At 36.3% G+C, this 16,960-nt stretch overlaps 1 protein-coding gene across 2 annotated transcripts; it reads left to right on the plus strand.

The window, feature by feature from the left end:
- The first annotated feature begins 11,426 nt into the window (after nt 1-11,426).
- Nucleotides 11,427-16,639, plus strand: LOC135648453 (uncharacterized). Of its 2 annotated transcripts, XM_065166165.1 has the most exons (9): nt 11,427-11,590; nt 11,691-11,728; nt 11,860-12,031; nt 12,288-12,350; nt 12,543-12,609; nt 12,713-12,813; nt 14,741-14,785; nt 14,949-15,419; nt 16,200-16,639. In XM_065166165.1, exons 3-9 carry the CDS (start codon nt 11,894-11,896, stop codon nt 16,368-16,370), a joined length of 1,056 nt encoding a protein of 351 aa, XP_065022237.1. In that variant the 5' UTR covers nt 11,427-11,590; nt 11,691-11,728; nt 11,860-11,893; the 3' UTR covers nt 16,371-16,639. The 2 variants fall into 2 exon arrangements, with proteins under 2 accessions (XP_065022237.1, XP_065022236.1); XM_065166164.1 differs by lacking the exon at nt 11,691-11,728.
- Nucleotides 16,640-16,960: the final 321 nt, after the last annotated feature.

Genomic DNA, 16,960 nt, shown 5'->3' on the forward strand with positions numbered 1-16,960 from the left:
ATCTTTTCTGCATCATTTATGCTAAAAACGTCTGGTAAGTGCACTATGATGTTGAAGTTAATTCGCGATATGATACGAGGGCCAAAAAAAAAAAAAAAAACTCATAACAATAGATGAGATGCTTTTATTTTATAAAGAAAAGAGAGAGGAATATTCTTTGAATAAGAAGTATTCCAAAGAATAATTTTGTGTGAGATGCCTCATTTGTTAGGACTATATTGTGCATGTAAGTGGCTTTGCTCGATTGGGACATGTCCAATGTGAAGAGATGCTTTAGAGTCTTCTTCGTTTTAGCGTAGAGACTCTGTGGAGCATGTTAAGAAGCATCGAGTATATAGAGATATTTTGACCATAAAAATTATGTTGGGCGTGCGACATGTTTTTGCTCGATTAACGTGTATTAAGTAAGTAGAAAGAGATTCCTTAGATATGATGGTCACATCAGGTGCATCACACTCTTTTTTTTTTTGTAAATAGGTCTTTCGGGGACCATATGCGACACATTATAAATATGTATAAAAAGTGTTTAATATTATATATATTAATATATTTTAATTTTATTTGTACTTTATACGAAGAACATATTGAGAATTTGTAATAGATTTGATAATTTCATTTTAGTTGACTTACTATTATTTTAGTTATGTAAATATAAGTTATGTATAATCATACAAATGTAAAATTATTTAAGAACAAACGATAAACAATCATCTTTTGAGTTTTATAGTTTCGTAAGGTGGAGCAGAGTGTTAGTTAGTATAGCACAGAGCTACAAAAGTAACATATGACTAGATAAGTTTTTGGGGTATTGTTTAGGATTTATTCGTTGTCTTGTTCTTTAACAACGTCATCTGAGCACTCGTGGAGATTTTTAACTATAGCAAACCATCTTAGATCATTTGTTGTGTAATCATTCAAATCTTATGAAATATATGTTTATAATTTATATTATCAAGTGTTTACTGAAATGTTTACTTAAGTAATCCCGAATTAAATATTTTCTTTAATCTATCTTATCTTTCTGGGATGCTGATCATTTATGGATTGTCACGTAAAGGTATTGTACAATTAAACAAAAATACCTAAATTCATTACAACACTCTTTGCCCATTAGAATCGCCAAGTACAAAGAGATACTTTAGCCATGAAGATCGCATGGGACAAGTTAGACGGTTTCCTATAGTTTGGACATATCGAGCACGAGGAGATGTATCGACTACAAAGGTTCATTAAGAATGTTACGTACATCATTTGGTTAGGGTGCGTCGAGAGCAAAGAGACGCTATGAAAGCCATATTGAGTGAGTCACAATCTTTACATAGTAATAGCACAATTAGCCAGCACAATGACATGATGTGGTTATCAATGTCGCATCAGGTACTCTACGTACTTTTGCTTGGTTAGATGCCTAAAGCATGTCATGCACCTTTGCTCGGTTATGATGCATCGAGCACAAGGGGGTACTTTCATCATGAAGGTTGTATCAGATGTGTTGCACACTTTCGTAAGGTGGAGCAGAGTGTCAGTTAGTATAGCACACTAGAGCTACAAAAGTAACACATGACTAGATAAGTTTTTGGGGTATTGTTTAGGATTTATTCGTTGTCTTGTTCTTTAATAACGTCATCTGAGCACTCGTGGAGATTTTTAACTATAGCAAACCATCTTAGATCATTTGTTGTGTGATCATTCAAATCTTATGAAATATATGTTTGTAATTTATATTATCAAGTGTTTACTGAAATGTTTACTTATGTAATCCCGAATTAAATATTTTCTTTAATCTATCTTATCTTTCTGGGATGCTGATCATTTATGGATTGTCACGTAACGGTATCGTACAATTAAACAAAAATACCTAAATTCATTACAACACTCTTTGCCCATTAGAATCGCCAAGTACAAAGAGATACTTTAGCCATGAAGATCGCATGGGACAAGTTAGACGATTTCCTATAGTTTGGACATATCGAGCACGAGGAGATGTATCGACTACAAAGGTTCATTAAGAATTTTACGTACATCATTTGGTTAGGGTGCGTCGAGAGCAAAGAGACGCTATGAAAGCCATATTGAGTGAGTCACAATCTTTACATAGTAATAGCACAATTAGCCAGCACAATGACATGATGTGGTTATCAATGTCGCATAAGGTACTCTACGTACTTTTGCTTGGTTAGATGCCTAAAGCATATCATGCACCTTTGCTCGGTTATGATGCATCGAGCACAAGGGGGTACTTTCATCATGAAGGTTGTATCAGATGTGTTGCACACTTTCGTAAGGTGGAGCAGAGTGTCAGTTAGTATAGCACACTAGAGTTACAAAAGTAACACATGACTAGATAAGTTTTTGGGGTTTTGTTTAGGATTTATTCGTTGTCTTGTTCTTTAATAACGTCATCTGAGCAAACCATCTTAGATCATTTGTTGTGTGATCATTCAAATCTTATGAAATATATGTTTGTAATTTATATTATCAAGTGTTTACTGAAATGTTTACTTATGTAATCCCGAATTAAATATTTTCTTTAATCTATCTTATCTTTCTGGGATGCTGATCATTTATGGATTGTCACGTAACGGTATCGTACAATTAAACAAAAATACCTAAATTCATTACAACACTCTTTGCCCATTAGAATCGCCAAGTACAAAGAGATACTTTAGCCATGAAGATCGCATGGGACAAGTTAGACGGTTTCCTATAGTTTGGACATATCGAGCACGAGGAGATGTATCGACTACAAAGGTTCATTAAGAATTTTACGTACATCATTTGGTTAGGGTGCGTCGAGAGCAAAGAGACGCTATGAAAGCCATATTGAGTGAGTCACAATCTTTACATAGTAATAGCACAATTAACCAGCACAATGACATGATGTGGTTATCAATGTCGCATCAGGTACTCTACGTACTTTAGCTTGGTTAGATGCCTAAAGCATGTCATGCACCGTTGCTCGGTTACGACGCATCGAGCACAAGGGAGTACTTTCATCATGAAGGTTGTATCAGATGTGTTGCACACTTTTGCTTTGAAGATGCTTTGGATGTGGAGAGCATCATACGCTTTTGCTTAGTTAGGAGATGTTAAGCTCAAGGAGAGATTTTGGTTGCTAAAGCCACATCGACAACATCACACTTTGCCTAATGAGGACACATCAATATCAAAAAGACTCTTTCATTAAGAAGACTATGCTTTACCTACTTAAAATACATGAGGAGATCGTGAAAGGGCACATCACATATTTTAGTTTGAGGGTGTTGTCAATATGAATGTGTTTGAGGGTGTTTTGTTGACCTCAGGTCAACAACGTCATCAAGTCAATCGCGTATTTTAGTTTTTATATTTTTAAAAATTATATTAAAATATTTATATATACGAAAGTAAAATATTTAACTTTGTTGTTCTAATATCTTTTTAATCCTATATATGATTTCAATATTTCAGTTTCGTAAATATAAAAATCTCAATATAGTATATAATTAGTCTTATCATAAGTGTAATGATATCAAGTAGGCTTAGTCATGCTATCGACTCAGCCATAAGTCGTGCCCATTTAAATTCTAACCGAACTTGAAGCCAATTAAATGATAATTCAATGCTTAATTGAGTCATAGGTATTAACTTAATAATATAGCGACGAGTAGGGTAATAAAAGATTTCTTTCTACCAATTATTACTTGGATACTTAAAATCGATCAAGTATTTAATTTGAACTCAGATCCAAAACCGATCCAAGTGTAATCAAACTCGAATTAAACGACTCGATGCAATATACAACACATATTAAAGAATGTCCAATTTGAATGCATTTTGGCATAAAGTGTTCCTAAATTCGAGATGAAAAAACTATACAATATAATTTATATTATGCATATTATACTTAAAGATGATCCAAGAAGACACATATCAATACAAGAGAGATCGACAATATGAATCACTTGTCATCATTGAAATATATAAAAATTATATACTTGATTAAGTTAAAAATATTTATTTATAATTTTTAGTATAATTTATGTTAAGAGTCTTTCGAGTTCTTTTTATGTTTTTTTACATTAATTATAAATATTGTAGTAGATATTTATATATTTGTAGGAAACTTATAAAATTTTCTTATGTTTATTAATTATTTCTCTCTTTATGATTTTTTTTTTATATTTTACGTCGAACGCTAAGGACTTAATAATGTTATTATTATTTTTTTAATTGTCCACCTTTTTTGTTTGAATTACAATAAATTTTAAGGAAATTATTTTTGGCCCCAACAAAACAAGTCATAATGTAATGTAGGAAAATAAGTAATTTTAACATTCTGATAACAAAATAAATAATCATGTAAATGAAGGAAAACAACTAATTCTAACATTTCGACCCATCACAGTAACCTGTGATTACAATTCCATCACTGATTGATTTCCATCAATGAGTGCCTTCCTCCCACACAATCACCATAATTAATTGCTACGTGTGCCCAAATGGCAGATGCGCTGTACCTTCGTGTCAGAAAAAGCAAGTGCTCTCTAAACAACTTCCTAAACTTTCCTTCTTCCCCGAATCCTCACCCGCTTCGTGATTTTGCGTGTTGTGGGTCCATTGTTGGACCCACCTTGTCCCGTTCACTAATCGCTGTAAAAAGAGAGGTAAGAGAATGCGTTGATCCCGAAGAGGTTGGAAAAGTATTTATCTATGCATCCGTACGAGATAGCCACTTCAGTTGTATTTTGGTAAATCAGACAGAGTTCGTTCCTATTTATCAGATAGGTCTAACGGCTGACGTTGACGGAGTTATCATGTCATCCTCTATTATCATTCCGATCATGATCGAGCGGCCAGAAGCAGGCCTCCGTTTACGTGCCTGACGCTTCTGCTTTTTGTCTCCCCAAACTACCCTTCTTCCCGATTCATTAAATGACTATATTGCCCATGTCATGATACTCTCTATCTACCGTCCGATCTGCACGGGAAGGACGTGATTGCCAACATATGCATAAAAAGTCGAGCTGGATAAGGGTATTTGAGTAATTATACATTTAAGTGGTACGACGACCTTTATTTTGGGCGCGGGAAATCTCCGTCAACAAAACGTACTCGACTGCGACGGAATGCATCGACATTAGCGAACGAAGCGGAAAACCCCCCACAAACATCCCCCCTTCTCTCTCGCTCTGACTCGCTTCACGAGAAGTCTTCTCCTCGGGTAATACTTCTTTTTTCGTAATCATTATTCCTCGTGAACGTCGATGCTTATATATTATTTTGGTTTGATCCAGTTTTTCGTCTGTTTTTCTTGTGTTTTCTGGGTAAAAGAAGGTGTTTTTTGAGTTGTTTTCGGCACAGGATAGGATCTGCCCTTGCATGTGTTCGTCTCGAACTCGTCGACGAAGCAGTGAAATCATTATCATCTCTCGTTTTGTTATTGATACAGATTGTACCTTTTTGTTGATTTGTGCACGTTTGTGCTGTGATTGTGAATCGATTGAGTTGGATTATATCTTCGATTTTTGTGCGGGCGTCAATTATTAGGATTTCAGAGAACTAATATATATATTTGTTATGTTGTTTAGTGCAAGTTTAATGCCTATCGTACACTACATTGGATCGCGAAAATTATTTTCCTTTCTAGATTTACAAGAGAAAATTCTACATTTTCTAGTAAAGCGAAGTGATAGATTATATTCTTAAACAAAAAAGAAAAAAAAACCCTTTTTTCCAGCTGTGACTTTGCGAGTTGTTATTCTTTTATGATTTTGTTTGTTTTGTGATGATATTTGTTGATAAGAATGACTGCTTGCTTTGTAAGATAAATATAAGTGCTTCGATCCATCTTGAAGATCTAAAAATCACTGAGATATTCAATTAGGAAAATTCTGATTTTGTTTTAGGTGGTGATATATCATATCCACTCTCTTTCTTTGTCTCGCCGTTTTAGCTTCTCTAAAACAAAAAAAAAAATTTTTGATCTTACACGGGAGATCTTGAACCAAGAAAATGCATGGCACCCTATTTCTTCCGCTTTCATGTCATGTTCAGAGTTATTGCATCCAGCTCGAAACTTGTAAGCATCTGTGCTTTGCCCATCTAATACTGAATAAGAAAGTTGACACACTAATCTGGTTTTTTTATCCGTGCTACCTAAAGAGAATAGTTTTTACCTTCGTTTATTTGTCTTTAATGTGCTTAATGTAGGTGGGTCTAGAAAGTTTTTGGATTAGATTTGTATAAAAGATTTTTAGGCATATTTCGTATGAAAACCTGTTATCTGAAGTATAGTCCTCTGATAACAAAATAGTCAAATTCAAGAGCTTTGCAAGTTCAAATGTATATTTCACGATAGCCGACCATCCTTTCAAGTTGTTTGTGGGATTCAGAAATGGTGGAACAGAAGAGCTCCATCTGGTCACTTTGTTACTTTCGATAAAACAGCTAGTGGTTACTAAAATTTTGTGTTCAATCAGTCTCATGATTTTTCCATGTACATATTATTTGTTTCTGACTTCATTTGTGGTCAATTGGTTTTTATTCTTATTTCCTGTTGTACTTTGTCTCTCTGGCTTTCCCACTTCTTTGTATTCCATTCATACTGATGGTCTTGGTATCCAGCAAGCAGGTAACTTGTCATTATTATTGACTCAATAATAGTTCTTTCTTGCTTGATTGATATGTTGGAACCCAAAGTGGGAAACCTAATTTCCCTTTAGTCCAACATTAGTTATTGAGCACTACTCTCCCCGGTGTATTAACCAAACCACATAGGGATATGGCGGAAGAAAAAAGTTAATTTTATTTTTCTGAAAATTTAAATTTATTTCTTGTTGGTGCATGGATCGTCTTCAACATCCCCACATTCATGCATGCAACCGAACGACTCCCGGTCGTATCTTGCGGCGGATTTCTCGATTTCAACCCTCACGAGGGTTCAGAAATAGCCTTAGGACAGTGTATAATGTGCTTCTGAGTTTAATTCGTAAACTTCCTTTTAGTCCTTTTATTTTAATTATGTTAGATTATTATTTCTGCTCTAACATGATATAGTTGAATGCCACTGTTTGCAATAGTGAGCTTCCACATTCCCACCTTGTAACAAATTCCTGATAGTAAGACATTAAGGTATTGTCAACAGATGCATTTATTGTGAATTTACCTATCTATTCCTGCAGTTTCTTAAGTGGATATGAACGTATTAGCTAATAGCAAACTTTAGTGGCCAAGCTTTTTGTAAATGCAAGCTATACTTCCACAAAGTGATATTTGAATGGAACTATTTCCAAAGTGATCATATGCTGGCATATGTTTGACTTAATTAAGATTCTTCTGCTAAAAGTTAACCAGCTAAATGTCTGTTAGGTGCAATTGAAGTTCTAATATGGCTAATTATAAGTGAACTTAATTTCACCAGATCTGGAAGTTAGTAGCCTACTGAACTGCAAATCTTCCAATTTGGTTTAACTAACCTTTTGCTGCAGACCGTTTTATACTTTTTTTTCCAAATATGTATAATGTCATCTGCTTTCATGCAACCACATCTTATGTTCTTTTTGTATTTTTCTCTAATCCATGATTTGTTTAGTTTCCATTAGATTTTCTGTCTTAATTGGCCAATTGGTATTATTTAATTTAAATTTCTTCCCCTTCTGCTTCATGAATTGTTCATTTATCATTATGCAGAAATCTTGGACACTGAATTTGCAGAAAATGGGATTGACCAGCAGAAATCGATCTTTTCAACAAACAAAGGAGGATTCACCTGGAACAAAGTCAGCACCAAAGACTAGTAATACACATAATCAGTCAAAAAATCATTTGAGAGTCAAGGAGGCAGCCTTGGATCAAGCTCATCAAAACAATAGCAGAGCTCGATCTTCTCAAAAAATGACCAGTCTCACCAATAATAATAAAAAAAGGGGATGCATCAGTACAGATCCATCTTCTCAACGAAGAAAGGAGGTGTCACCTAGACTGAAGGCAGTAGCAAAGGATGGTTGTAACTATAACCACTCAAAAAATAAAAGCAGACTTAAAGAGGTATCTGGCTTGGATCAGGCTCACCTGCAGAAAACTGCCTCTAATTTTCCGGGACCGGAATTAAAAGGCATTGATGTTGAGGATCAGATTAGCTTTATTGACAGATTGTCTGAGGATAGTGACTATATGTGGTTAAATTCAGATAGTTTGTCATCTTCACTGCTAAGCTCAGATGACTCACAAGATGTTTGGGATTTTGATTGCATGAATCTACTTCTGCAAGTTCAGTTCTCTCCAATGTCATCTTTATCTGGAAGCTCTGATGTTTCTTTATTAGATAAGGGCAATGGGTTTTATGCTTCTGGTGAGTCAAAGTCTAGTCACAGAAGTGAAACATCCTTAACTCTTAGCAGAGCATCAAGTTCCACAGGGAAAGATGTGGAGGAACTCATACAACAAGGAACATTTGGAAATGATTATTCGGTTTCCCATTCAGAGAGGCCCAGTTGTTACAGGACACTATTTGAGGACCCATCAACCAGTAACAGCTCATGTGCATTGCCTACTACATATGTAGACGCACCATCATGGGATTTTAATAGAACTGGCATATGGGTCTCCTCATTGGATCTTGATAATGAAGACTCTGAATTGATATCTGACAGAGGCGAAGAGTTTGACATATTTGGCTCTGATTTTCCCAGCCCTTCTTTTGGTGCTATGCGACTTCGACAAATTCAGTCTCCCAGTTCTACTTCTCTTAAATCTGTTGGTCAGGGAGGTAAAGTTCAGAGCCTTGATAGTGATTCAGATGAAGCTCTTTATTGGCCATTTGACCACAGCTTGTACAGCAACCTGGATGTTGAGAAATTCCTATGCATGTCACCTCGTAAAGGTGAAAGCAATGTTGGCATTGCAGGATTTCATGGGTCAAAATTAACTAGTTTTAGGCTCCCAGAGAGCAACCCACAAGCCACTAGGAAGGATGCTCAAAGACATGGAAGGGCTTCACCCAGTTTGACACCAAAGTCTGTTAAACTTGGATGTGAAACAGATGGGGTTGTGGGCTATGGTGCTCAGAAAACTGTTTTGCATCCTTCAAGGCACAGAAGATCAAATACAGCTTCTTCCCATCAGCATCTTTGCAATACCTCCAAGATACGAGGACGCCCTCAGATAAAGTAAGATGCATAGAGACATGATAGTTGTAGCAGTGAGATGTTAACTCGACCTTTGGAGGTGCTTGATTTATGTGATTTGGTCTTACAAAAAAATTGAATTGGAATTATAGTGTTGGGTGGAATGAGTTTGATGTCCATGAAGGGATGCCAATTTTGCATAACAGTTTACTCGTTATTTGTCTTCTTATGAGTTTGACGCATTACATTTGGCTTTGCGACAACAAGCTTATTCTGATAGATGTTTCACAAAGCATGTTGAAGCACCTGAAGACTGCCTATTTGAACAGCAGCAGTCATTTGAATATGTTCTCGAGTTTTCAGCACAGTGAACATTCTGATCTATGTTAGTAGTGCATTAGAGGCGTACAGGTACAGTATCTGAGATGAGTACTCATCAACTTAGGGTTAGGTTTTCAGAAAAAAAGACATCGATCAATATCATGCTTAGTCAGTACTCATCTCTTGGGAGAAGAGTTTTGTATTACTTAAATCATTGGTACTTCCCATGTCCATTATATGACACTGAGCACGAGTTTGATGTTCATCTTGAAGGAAGTGCATCATCTGAAACAGTAGAAATTTCTTCACTTGATGTTCATTTTGAAGGAGAACATCATCTGAAATAGTAGAAATTTCTTCAGTCTATGGTTATTAGTTAGAAAGGCAGTGCATGTATGCTCATTGTTCTCAGGTGAGATGTATCTCTCTTCTATCTAGCACAGCAGATGCCCTCCACAAAATGTCTTATTTTGTAGAGACTGGCATAGACTAACATGAAATTTGGTTTACAAACTGTCACTATAATTTGTATATGGAGTGTAAATATAAGCCAATTTTCCTCTGTGATTGCTTAGCAACATTGCAGGATCATGTTTCTTTATCTTCAATTCATATGCTCGATGTGTGAAGAGTTGTCTCTCAAAATTTGGACAACGCATTTGGCATCAACTGTTACAGGTATGAGTTAATACCTTTCTAAAATGCATGGTAAAGAGTTCTCAACAAGGTTTGATTGTTTCATTGAAGATTTTACTGTACCTGATACAACTGGCTATGAATTATCAGAAATCCAAGTATTTGCTTAAATTTTATTTGTACTTGTTAGATTAGTCATTGACATGCGAACACTATCTTGAATTTTATGTGGTTAGCTTAAGTTGCAGCCAAAATGGCTTCAAAACAGTATCTTTTATATGTTCTTCTTGAGTTTGAATTCAAGCTGCAATGATCTCAGCCTATAATCTGTGCTTTACAGCTTCTTGAGCATGTCTTGAGATTTTGAATATATATTTTCTTCTTTCTCTCTCTTTTTACTGATTTGAGTCTAGTCTAAATCAAACATAACTACTGCCTAAATCCTATTGGTGCTGGTTTGTTGCAAGTCTTGGCTCCTTTGCTATCCAAAATAAACTTGATTCCAAATAATTTTTTATTTGATCCAAAATATTTCTAAATATAAAAATGTCCATTACCATGTTGGTGTGATCTACAAGATATCATTTAATTTAGCTAGTAAGGATCTTGATGTATCCCACATTCCTTTCTGAAATAAAAAAAATTCAATTTTAATTAGTTTGATTGCATAATTTTGATGATTGAACTATATTTTTTCTTACTTATTTACCATCAATATTCCTCCAAGCTCTAACTAACATATTTGCATCTTAACTAATGTATCTCATCTCCAAAATTTTGCTCCTTATTTGAGCATCTAAAAGCTAATGTATTATTCAACACTTCAAGACTACACCATAATTATTTTTCCATTGGGATCAATTTCCACAATATAATTGAGTTCAGCTATCAACTGCGTCCGCACAAAGTCAACTTGAACGACTTTTGCGGTGTAAACTCGCCACCCAAGTCATGCCCGTCTTTCCGACCACGGCCATCGGCTGCGAGGGCCCCACAAGGGTAGGGAGGTAAATCGAAGGGTAGGGGGACCAGGAAAAGTACGGCGTCGAGGCAATTATTTAATTGGTGGCGCACGTGACCGGACGTTTTTGACCTCCTCGTAACTAAATCGTATTAAACCAGCAGATTAATCGCTTAATTAACTATACAAACTAAATAATTAATTCAATTAATCGCCGTCCATCTACTTCGACGCGGCCTTCGTACGTGCGTTTAGTCGTCACGAAACACTACAAGAGATAATTAATCTGATGGGGGTATATTGGGAATCACAAAAAGAAGGGATATTATCGGAATACCAAGAATGCCCTTCACGAATCTGTTCTCTCCTCCCCCCTCGCTCCTTTCTCTCGCTCTCGACAGACGTGGTTGTGCTCATTTGACTTCGATCTCGGTCTCATAGCGGATTTGGTGGGACGGGATTGGCTTCTTTGCTGAAGCTGCTGCCGTCTCTCTCGGTGGCGTCTTTAATTGACACCCCCGAGCAGTTGGGATCCCCGATTTCCTGACGTCTGCTGCTGATCAAGGTACCCTTTTTTATTCTTGTTCTTCTCAGAGTCCGGAAGATCCTTTGCGTTGAAAGACTGGTTTTTGTGTGTGAAAGATGTGTTTTCTCGATCTTTTTAGGAAAATTCGTGCTAGGTACCAGCGTTCTCGTTTGTGCGGTGAGAATCGAGTTGATCTTGAAGCTTTTTCCTTTCCTTGATCTGTGTTTATTGTGGAAATGAAGGTTCATAAGTAGTGCTTTTTAGCGTGTGCTTTGATCCACTTTTGATGCATCTGATGGCATTGGCAGTTCCGTTAGTAGATCTTAAGAGAGATAAGGGCAAATGAGGGCACCGTCGCTTCTTGCGCAATGCTTGCCGGCGTTGGTGCCTCATGACAAGGCCAGTCAGGCTGGTGTTTCCATGGTCTCCGAAAGGGATTTGCATCTTCCGTCACCAGCTGTCGAGATTCTTCCTTCCAAGGTATTTTATTCTTTAACTACCTAAGACAATCTCCTTGGCTATTTTAGTGACAAGTACTAGTCGGTATGCTTGATGGATGTGTTTGATTTGCGAATTTTCTTTTTGTCCACAGAGTTGCAATTTGGGAATTTTTTTCTGCTATGTGCATGAATGTGTCTTATCAGATACAATTTTGTTCATATTTTGTTCCTGCGATGGATGATTCATTTGTTTTTTGAGTTTATGAACCAGTCCCCATTTCTTCCATGTTTTACAGAATGCTCATCCGTACAAATATGCTGGAGAAAATGTTGATCTTCAAGGACTCAAAATTTTTAAGGTATATGCAACAATTTGCTATTGCTTATGCAGAAATTTCTAGTTTAATCTCAAGGACCAGACTGTGAACGAATTATTGCCTTCCATTCCAAAACGAATCTGGCAAACTTGTTCTGCTTTGATGGAATACGCTGTGTGCTACGTTCATCTTGCTTCAACTTATATGTACCCATTTGTCTTATTCGTGGACCAGGGAAGGGTTAGTGTGTCTGACATGATTGGGTTTTCGAATTCAGAGATGGCATCATCCAAATCTGATGGTGAGTGCACAAGTGTTAAGAACTTTTTGTGTAGTTTGTCGGGTGAATTAAATTATCTTGCCAAAAGAAAAACTTTTTTCAAGTTTACCTTACGTTATTGCAGGGTTTCTGAAATGTTGGGAGAGTTCAACTGATCTTGTAAGCATTCTCAAGCTTGAGATTCGTGATGGCCAGCTGACTTTTAGAGGCAAAAGGATCCTAGAGGTAACTACAAGTTGCAGTCTCTGGCATTTCATTTTCAATTGGTCGGCTCTTACTCTTAATGTCTTTAACTTTTTCTTTCTTGGAGTCCATTGGCTTAATAGTATGTCATATATTGTATTCAATTGAAGCTGATTAAGTTAAAAATGTTGTCTCAAGCTACACCAAAATGTTTTACCAAGCTTCAATGATTCTTCTTCACAATTTTTTTTTTTTTTTGAAAGGGCTCAGTCCCTCTTTTATAGTTTTCATTCTTTAACCTTCTCGTTGTCAATAGCTTAATCCTTTTATGACTCTCCAATATTCTCTAGATGTCCGCATCTTTCCTAGTATTGTCTTTATTGCTCTCATTTTTCTTGGGCATGACTGTAGGCTGTAGCATCTCTATTGTTTTCCAGTTTCCATTACTACCTCTCTGTGGCTTCGTTTGCTACCCTTAGGCCTATAATTACCTACATTTATTTGCATGGGATTTCAATTGCATGTCCTTTTGATTCTCTTTGCCTCCCTTATCTTATCATGCTAAGCATAAATATGTCTATCTTCTATATCCTATTTCAAACTAGTATTGTGGAAACCATATTCATAATCTGGGTGAGGGCAAAAGGACACCAATAAAAGGCCTTGGAACAACAGATAATGCATAAATGCACTATCTGTTGTATTGTGGAAACCATATTCAGAATCTCAGTGAGCGTTGGTTCAAAAGGACAACAATAAAAAAGCCTTGGAACAACAGACAGTGCATTAAATGCTTGCTATTGGTAGTCAGGCCAAATTTATCCCCTTATTTCTCACAAATCAGACTGCACCAGCTATGCTGTGGCTACTTTCCTGTCTCATGTCATAATTCTAATCCTATCATTAGAACTTGCATGTAGGCTTGCTAACTAATTAAATGAGCAGGTATGAGTTCTTCATTGCATGTTTGACTAGATGATTCTTTTGGGACTCATGTGACTGTTCCTTCTGAACCTGCATTCTTTTTTTTCTTTACTTGATGATTGCGCATTGAAGTTTATTTACATATAACTCATACCTTGAATTAATCTAATGCTGAACACTATATTGTTAAAAGTCATCTCATCTCTCTGTCATCCCAATGCTAGCAACATTATCATATCATTTTGTGTGTTTTCCCAATATTTGATGTAATCTTCATATGTTCTCTTCCTCCTGTGTTGCATCTGCAGATTATTGACTGGAGAGAGGAATTATGCTTCTATCCCACTTGTTTTTGCAGAGGGAACTGTAGCACTAAAACTGGTGGTACAACTGGTTTAATTAAAAGAATTATTAAAATCAACATGATGATCTTATCAATCTTTCTTTTGCGACCAAGTGAATTTTGTGGATTTCACTCCTGGTCAATGAGGAGCATATGCTAAAACTTGTTTTCTCTTTGGTTATATGATCAGTTCCTTTGTTCATTGGTACTGAGGAAATTTGGTCATTTTCAAACCAGTGATCTCAAGTCAAGAAATATTATTTTTGGTTGTATTTAAGGTTTTCCTATATGATTCTAAGTTTCTAACAAACCACCATGTTCTTACTGTTCAAATTGGAAAAATTCCTTCTTAAATGTGGCTATATGTACTTGCAACTAAAGTTTTACTTTTGTTAAGACCATCTGTACCCACAGCACTTCTTGCTTTCTGATTTTTATGAATGTTTCTCTTGCCAGCGAGACACTCCTTGCTTGCCGCTTTTTTTAATTTTTATCCTCTTTCCGTTGATATTCTGGATGTACCTTGTTTTTCTGTCTTGTCTTTTACTTTCTGTTCCTCATTTTAAATCTCACCTACTTTCTATCACAAGTTAAATGTTATTGACTTTATTCATTAGTAGAGGAATCCGGGATATTTGACTGTTCTTTTCCTACTGAAAAAACAATATATTTGTTCTAATTTTTTGTTAACAATTCCTGCAGCTTGGTTGCGGTTATGGCATAGCTGGGACTTTTGCTTGTCTGAAGGTATTTATCTATTTTTGTATGACGAAGATACTCAAATTCGACATAAACTCATGGAGCAACTGTATCTTGCTAAGTTTTAACTGTTTTAAATTATGATCCAAAACAATATCATCCTTCATCATGTTATATCAAGCCGAATTTTTCTCATGCAAACTTGTCACAGGGTGCTTCCACAGTTCATTTCCATGATCTGAATGCTGAAACTATAAGATGCACAACCATACCCAATGTCCTTGCAAATCTTGAGCAGGCTAGGGACAAGCAGAGCCGCCAACCGGAGAGTCCTCTCACTCCATCTCGACAGCAGTTAACTTCTGATGTCCACTTTTATGCTGGGGACTGGGAGGAGCTCCCCACTGTCCTATCTGTGGTGAGGGTGGATGATTTCGAGTTGGCACAAGGGGCTAGCCTCAGCTTCTCTGAAGATGACTATCTGGATGCATGTAGCAGTCAGGAGGGAAGTGTGATTGCTCATGAAACTTGCTCGAGACGGTCAAGGAAGCTCTCTGGAAGCCGGGCCTGGGAAAGGGCAAGCGAGACAGACCCAGGAGATGGTGGCTATGATGTTATTTTGGTTACTGAGATCCCTCACTCGGTCAACTCCTTGAAGAAGCTATATGCCCTCATAACAAAGGTTTGTTGGACTTTTCTTCTCTTTATTCTTTAAATTGGTTGTTGATATCAGAAGTTCATGAGATTCCTGGAACCGATATCATGAGAAACTTGGTAAACTAGCCACTCTCCTTTGGATCATTTCAATCTTATTTATAATTCATGCACAGTTCTAGATCTGCTTTCATTACCTCCAGTAGACTCTGAGCCTTCTCCTTTATGCAGAATCTGGCAAGTATGTTGTGCATGGTCATCTCATGTTGACTGCAGATGCAATTGTCTGATTCATCCAAGTTATTATATATATCTCTACTGACTGCATACTAGAATGCGAAGCCTGAAAGTTAATCTTTGCTTTTTATTTGTCATTTTGGCTGTTATGTCATTGTTACATCATAGAGGGGGTGTGTAGCCAATGCAAATCATGATATGACGGAAGCCTTAACTTGAATGATGCCACTGTTGGTAGAATCTCAATTAGCTTAGTTTTAGTTTGATAATATTACAGATATTTACCTTGATATAATGGCCAGGAATCCGGGAAGCATCAACTTCCCATCTAATCATGAATCCATCTATATTATAAAAATAATGATATATAAGTAGAATAAGTTCTCTAAAGTAGTAGTCATGTTGTATAACTCTCAGTATCCTAGGCATTTCTTTTTTCTCTAATGATAGTTAAAGAGATCGAATACATATCTGACAAGTACAATATTCGATACAAATACAAAAGTAATTTGAAATATGTGTTCCATTGTCGACATTTGGCAACTGTAACTGACTGGATTCTTTTATTCAGTGTCTGCGACCGCCATATGGAGTGTTATATTTGGCTGTGAAGAAAAGCTTTATAGGTTCCAATGGTGTAGCACGACAACTAAGAGCTATGGTGGATGAGGAGGGTATTTTTGGCATCCATGTTGTTACTGAAGTGTCGGACAGGGAGATATGGAAATTCTTTTTCAAGTGAACATATTTGATGAGAGAAGATGTTGTTCTCGTAGTTGCAATCTCGTTAGCTTGGTGCCATGATGTACATCTCAAATGTTAAATTTTTTATTTTATTTTCTAAATAAGGTTTGGAAATATTGGATCCATGAGCTTGCTGAAAGGCTGTGAGTGTTATCATTTTGTAGATGATATGTATTACCAGGATTTGTCTTTCCAAGTTCAGTTTATGTAGACCTCTTTTCTGTACCGTCTGGTGAATTTGATGTATCAAGCGATATGTTATGCGTACACCGGGATTTGTTTCTTAAGTTCGATTTATGTACTCACAGACTTCTTTTCCTATCTGTCTGATGAACTTTGTGTCCAAGCGTTATATAGGTATAAGAAGACACATAGCATCGATATGTTTTTGTATAGTTGATTTGAAATTAAAGATGAGATGTGCCTACGAATACTCTTTCTAGTGGTTATGTTGTTGAGTAATTGATTTGAGATTAGTGTTCTCTTTTCTGTGTTGTCTGATGAATTTTATGTATGGAAGTGATGTGTTTATCTATATTTGTTTGCTATGTTCGATTCATCTACGAACGAGACAGTATATTGAAACCA

The sequence above is a fragment of the Musa acuminata genome, chromosome BXJ3-9 (assembly GCF_036884655.1).
Source record: "Musa acuminata AAA Group cultivar baxijiao chromosome BXJ3-9, Cavendish_Baxijiao_AAA, whole genome shotgun sequence".
NCBI classification, from domain to species: Eukaryota; Viridiplantae; Streptophyta; class Magnoliopsida; order Zingiberales; family Musaceae; genus Musa; species Musa acuminata.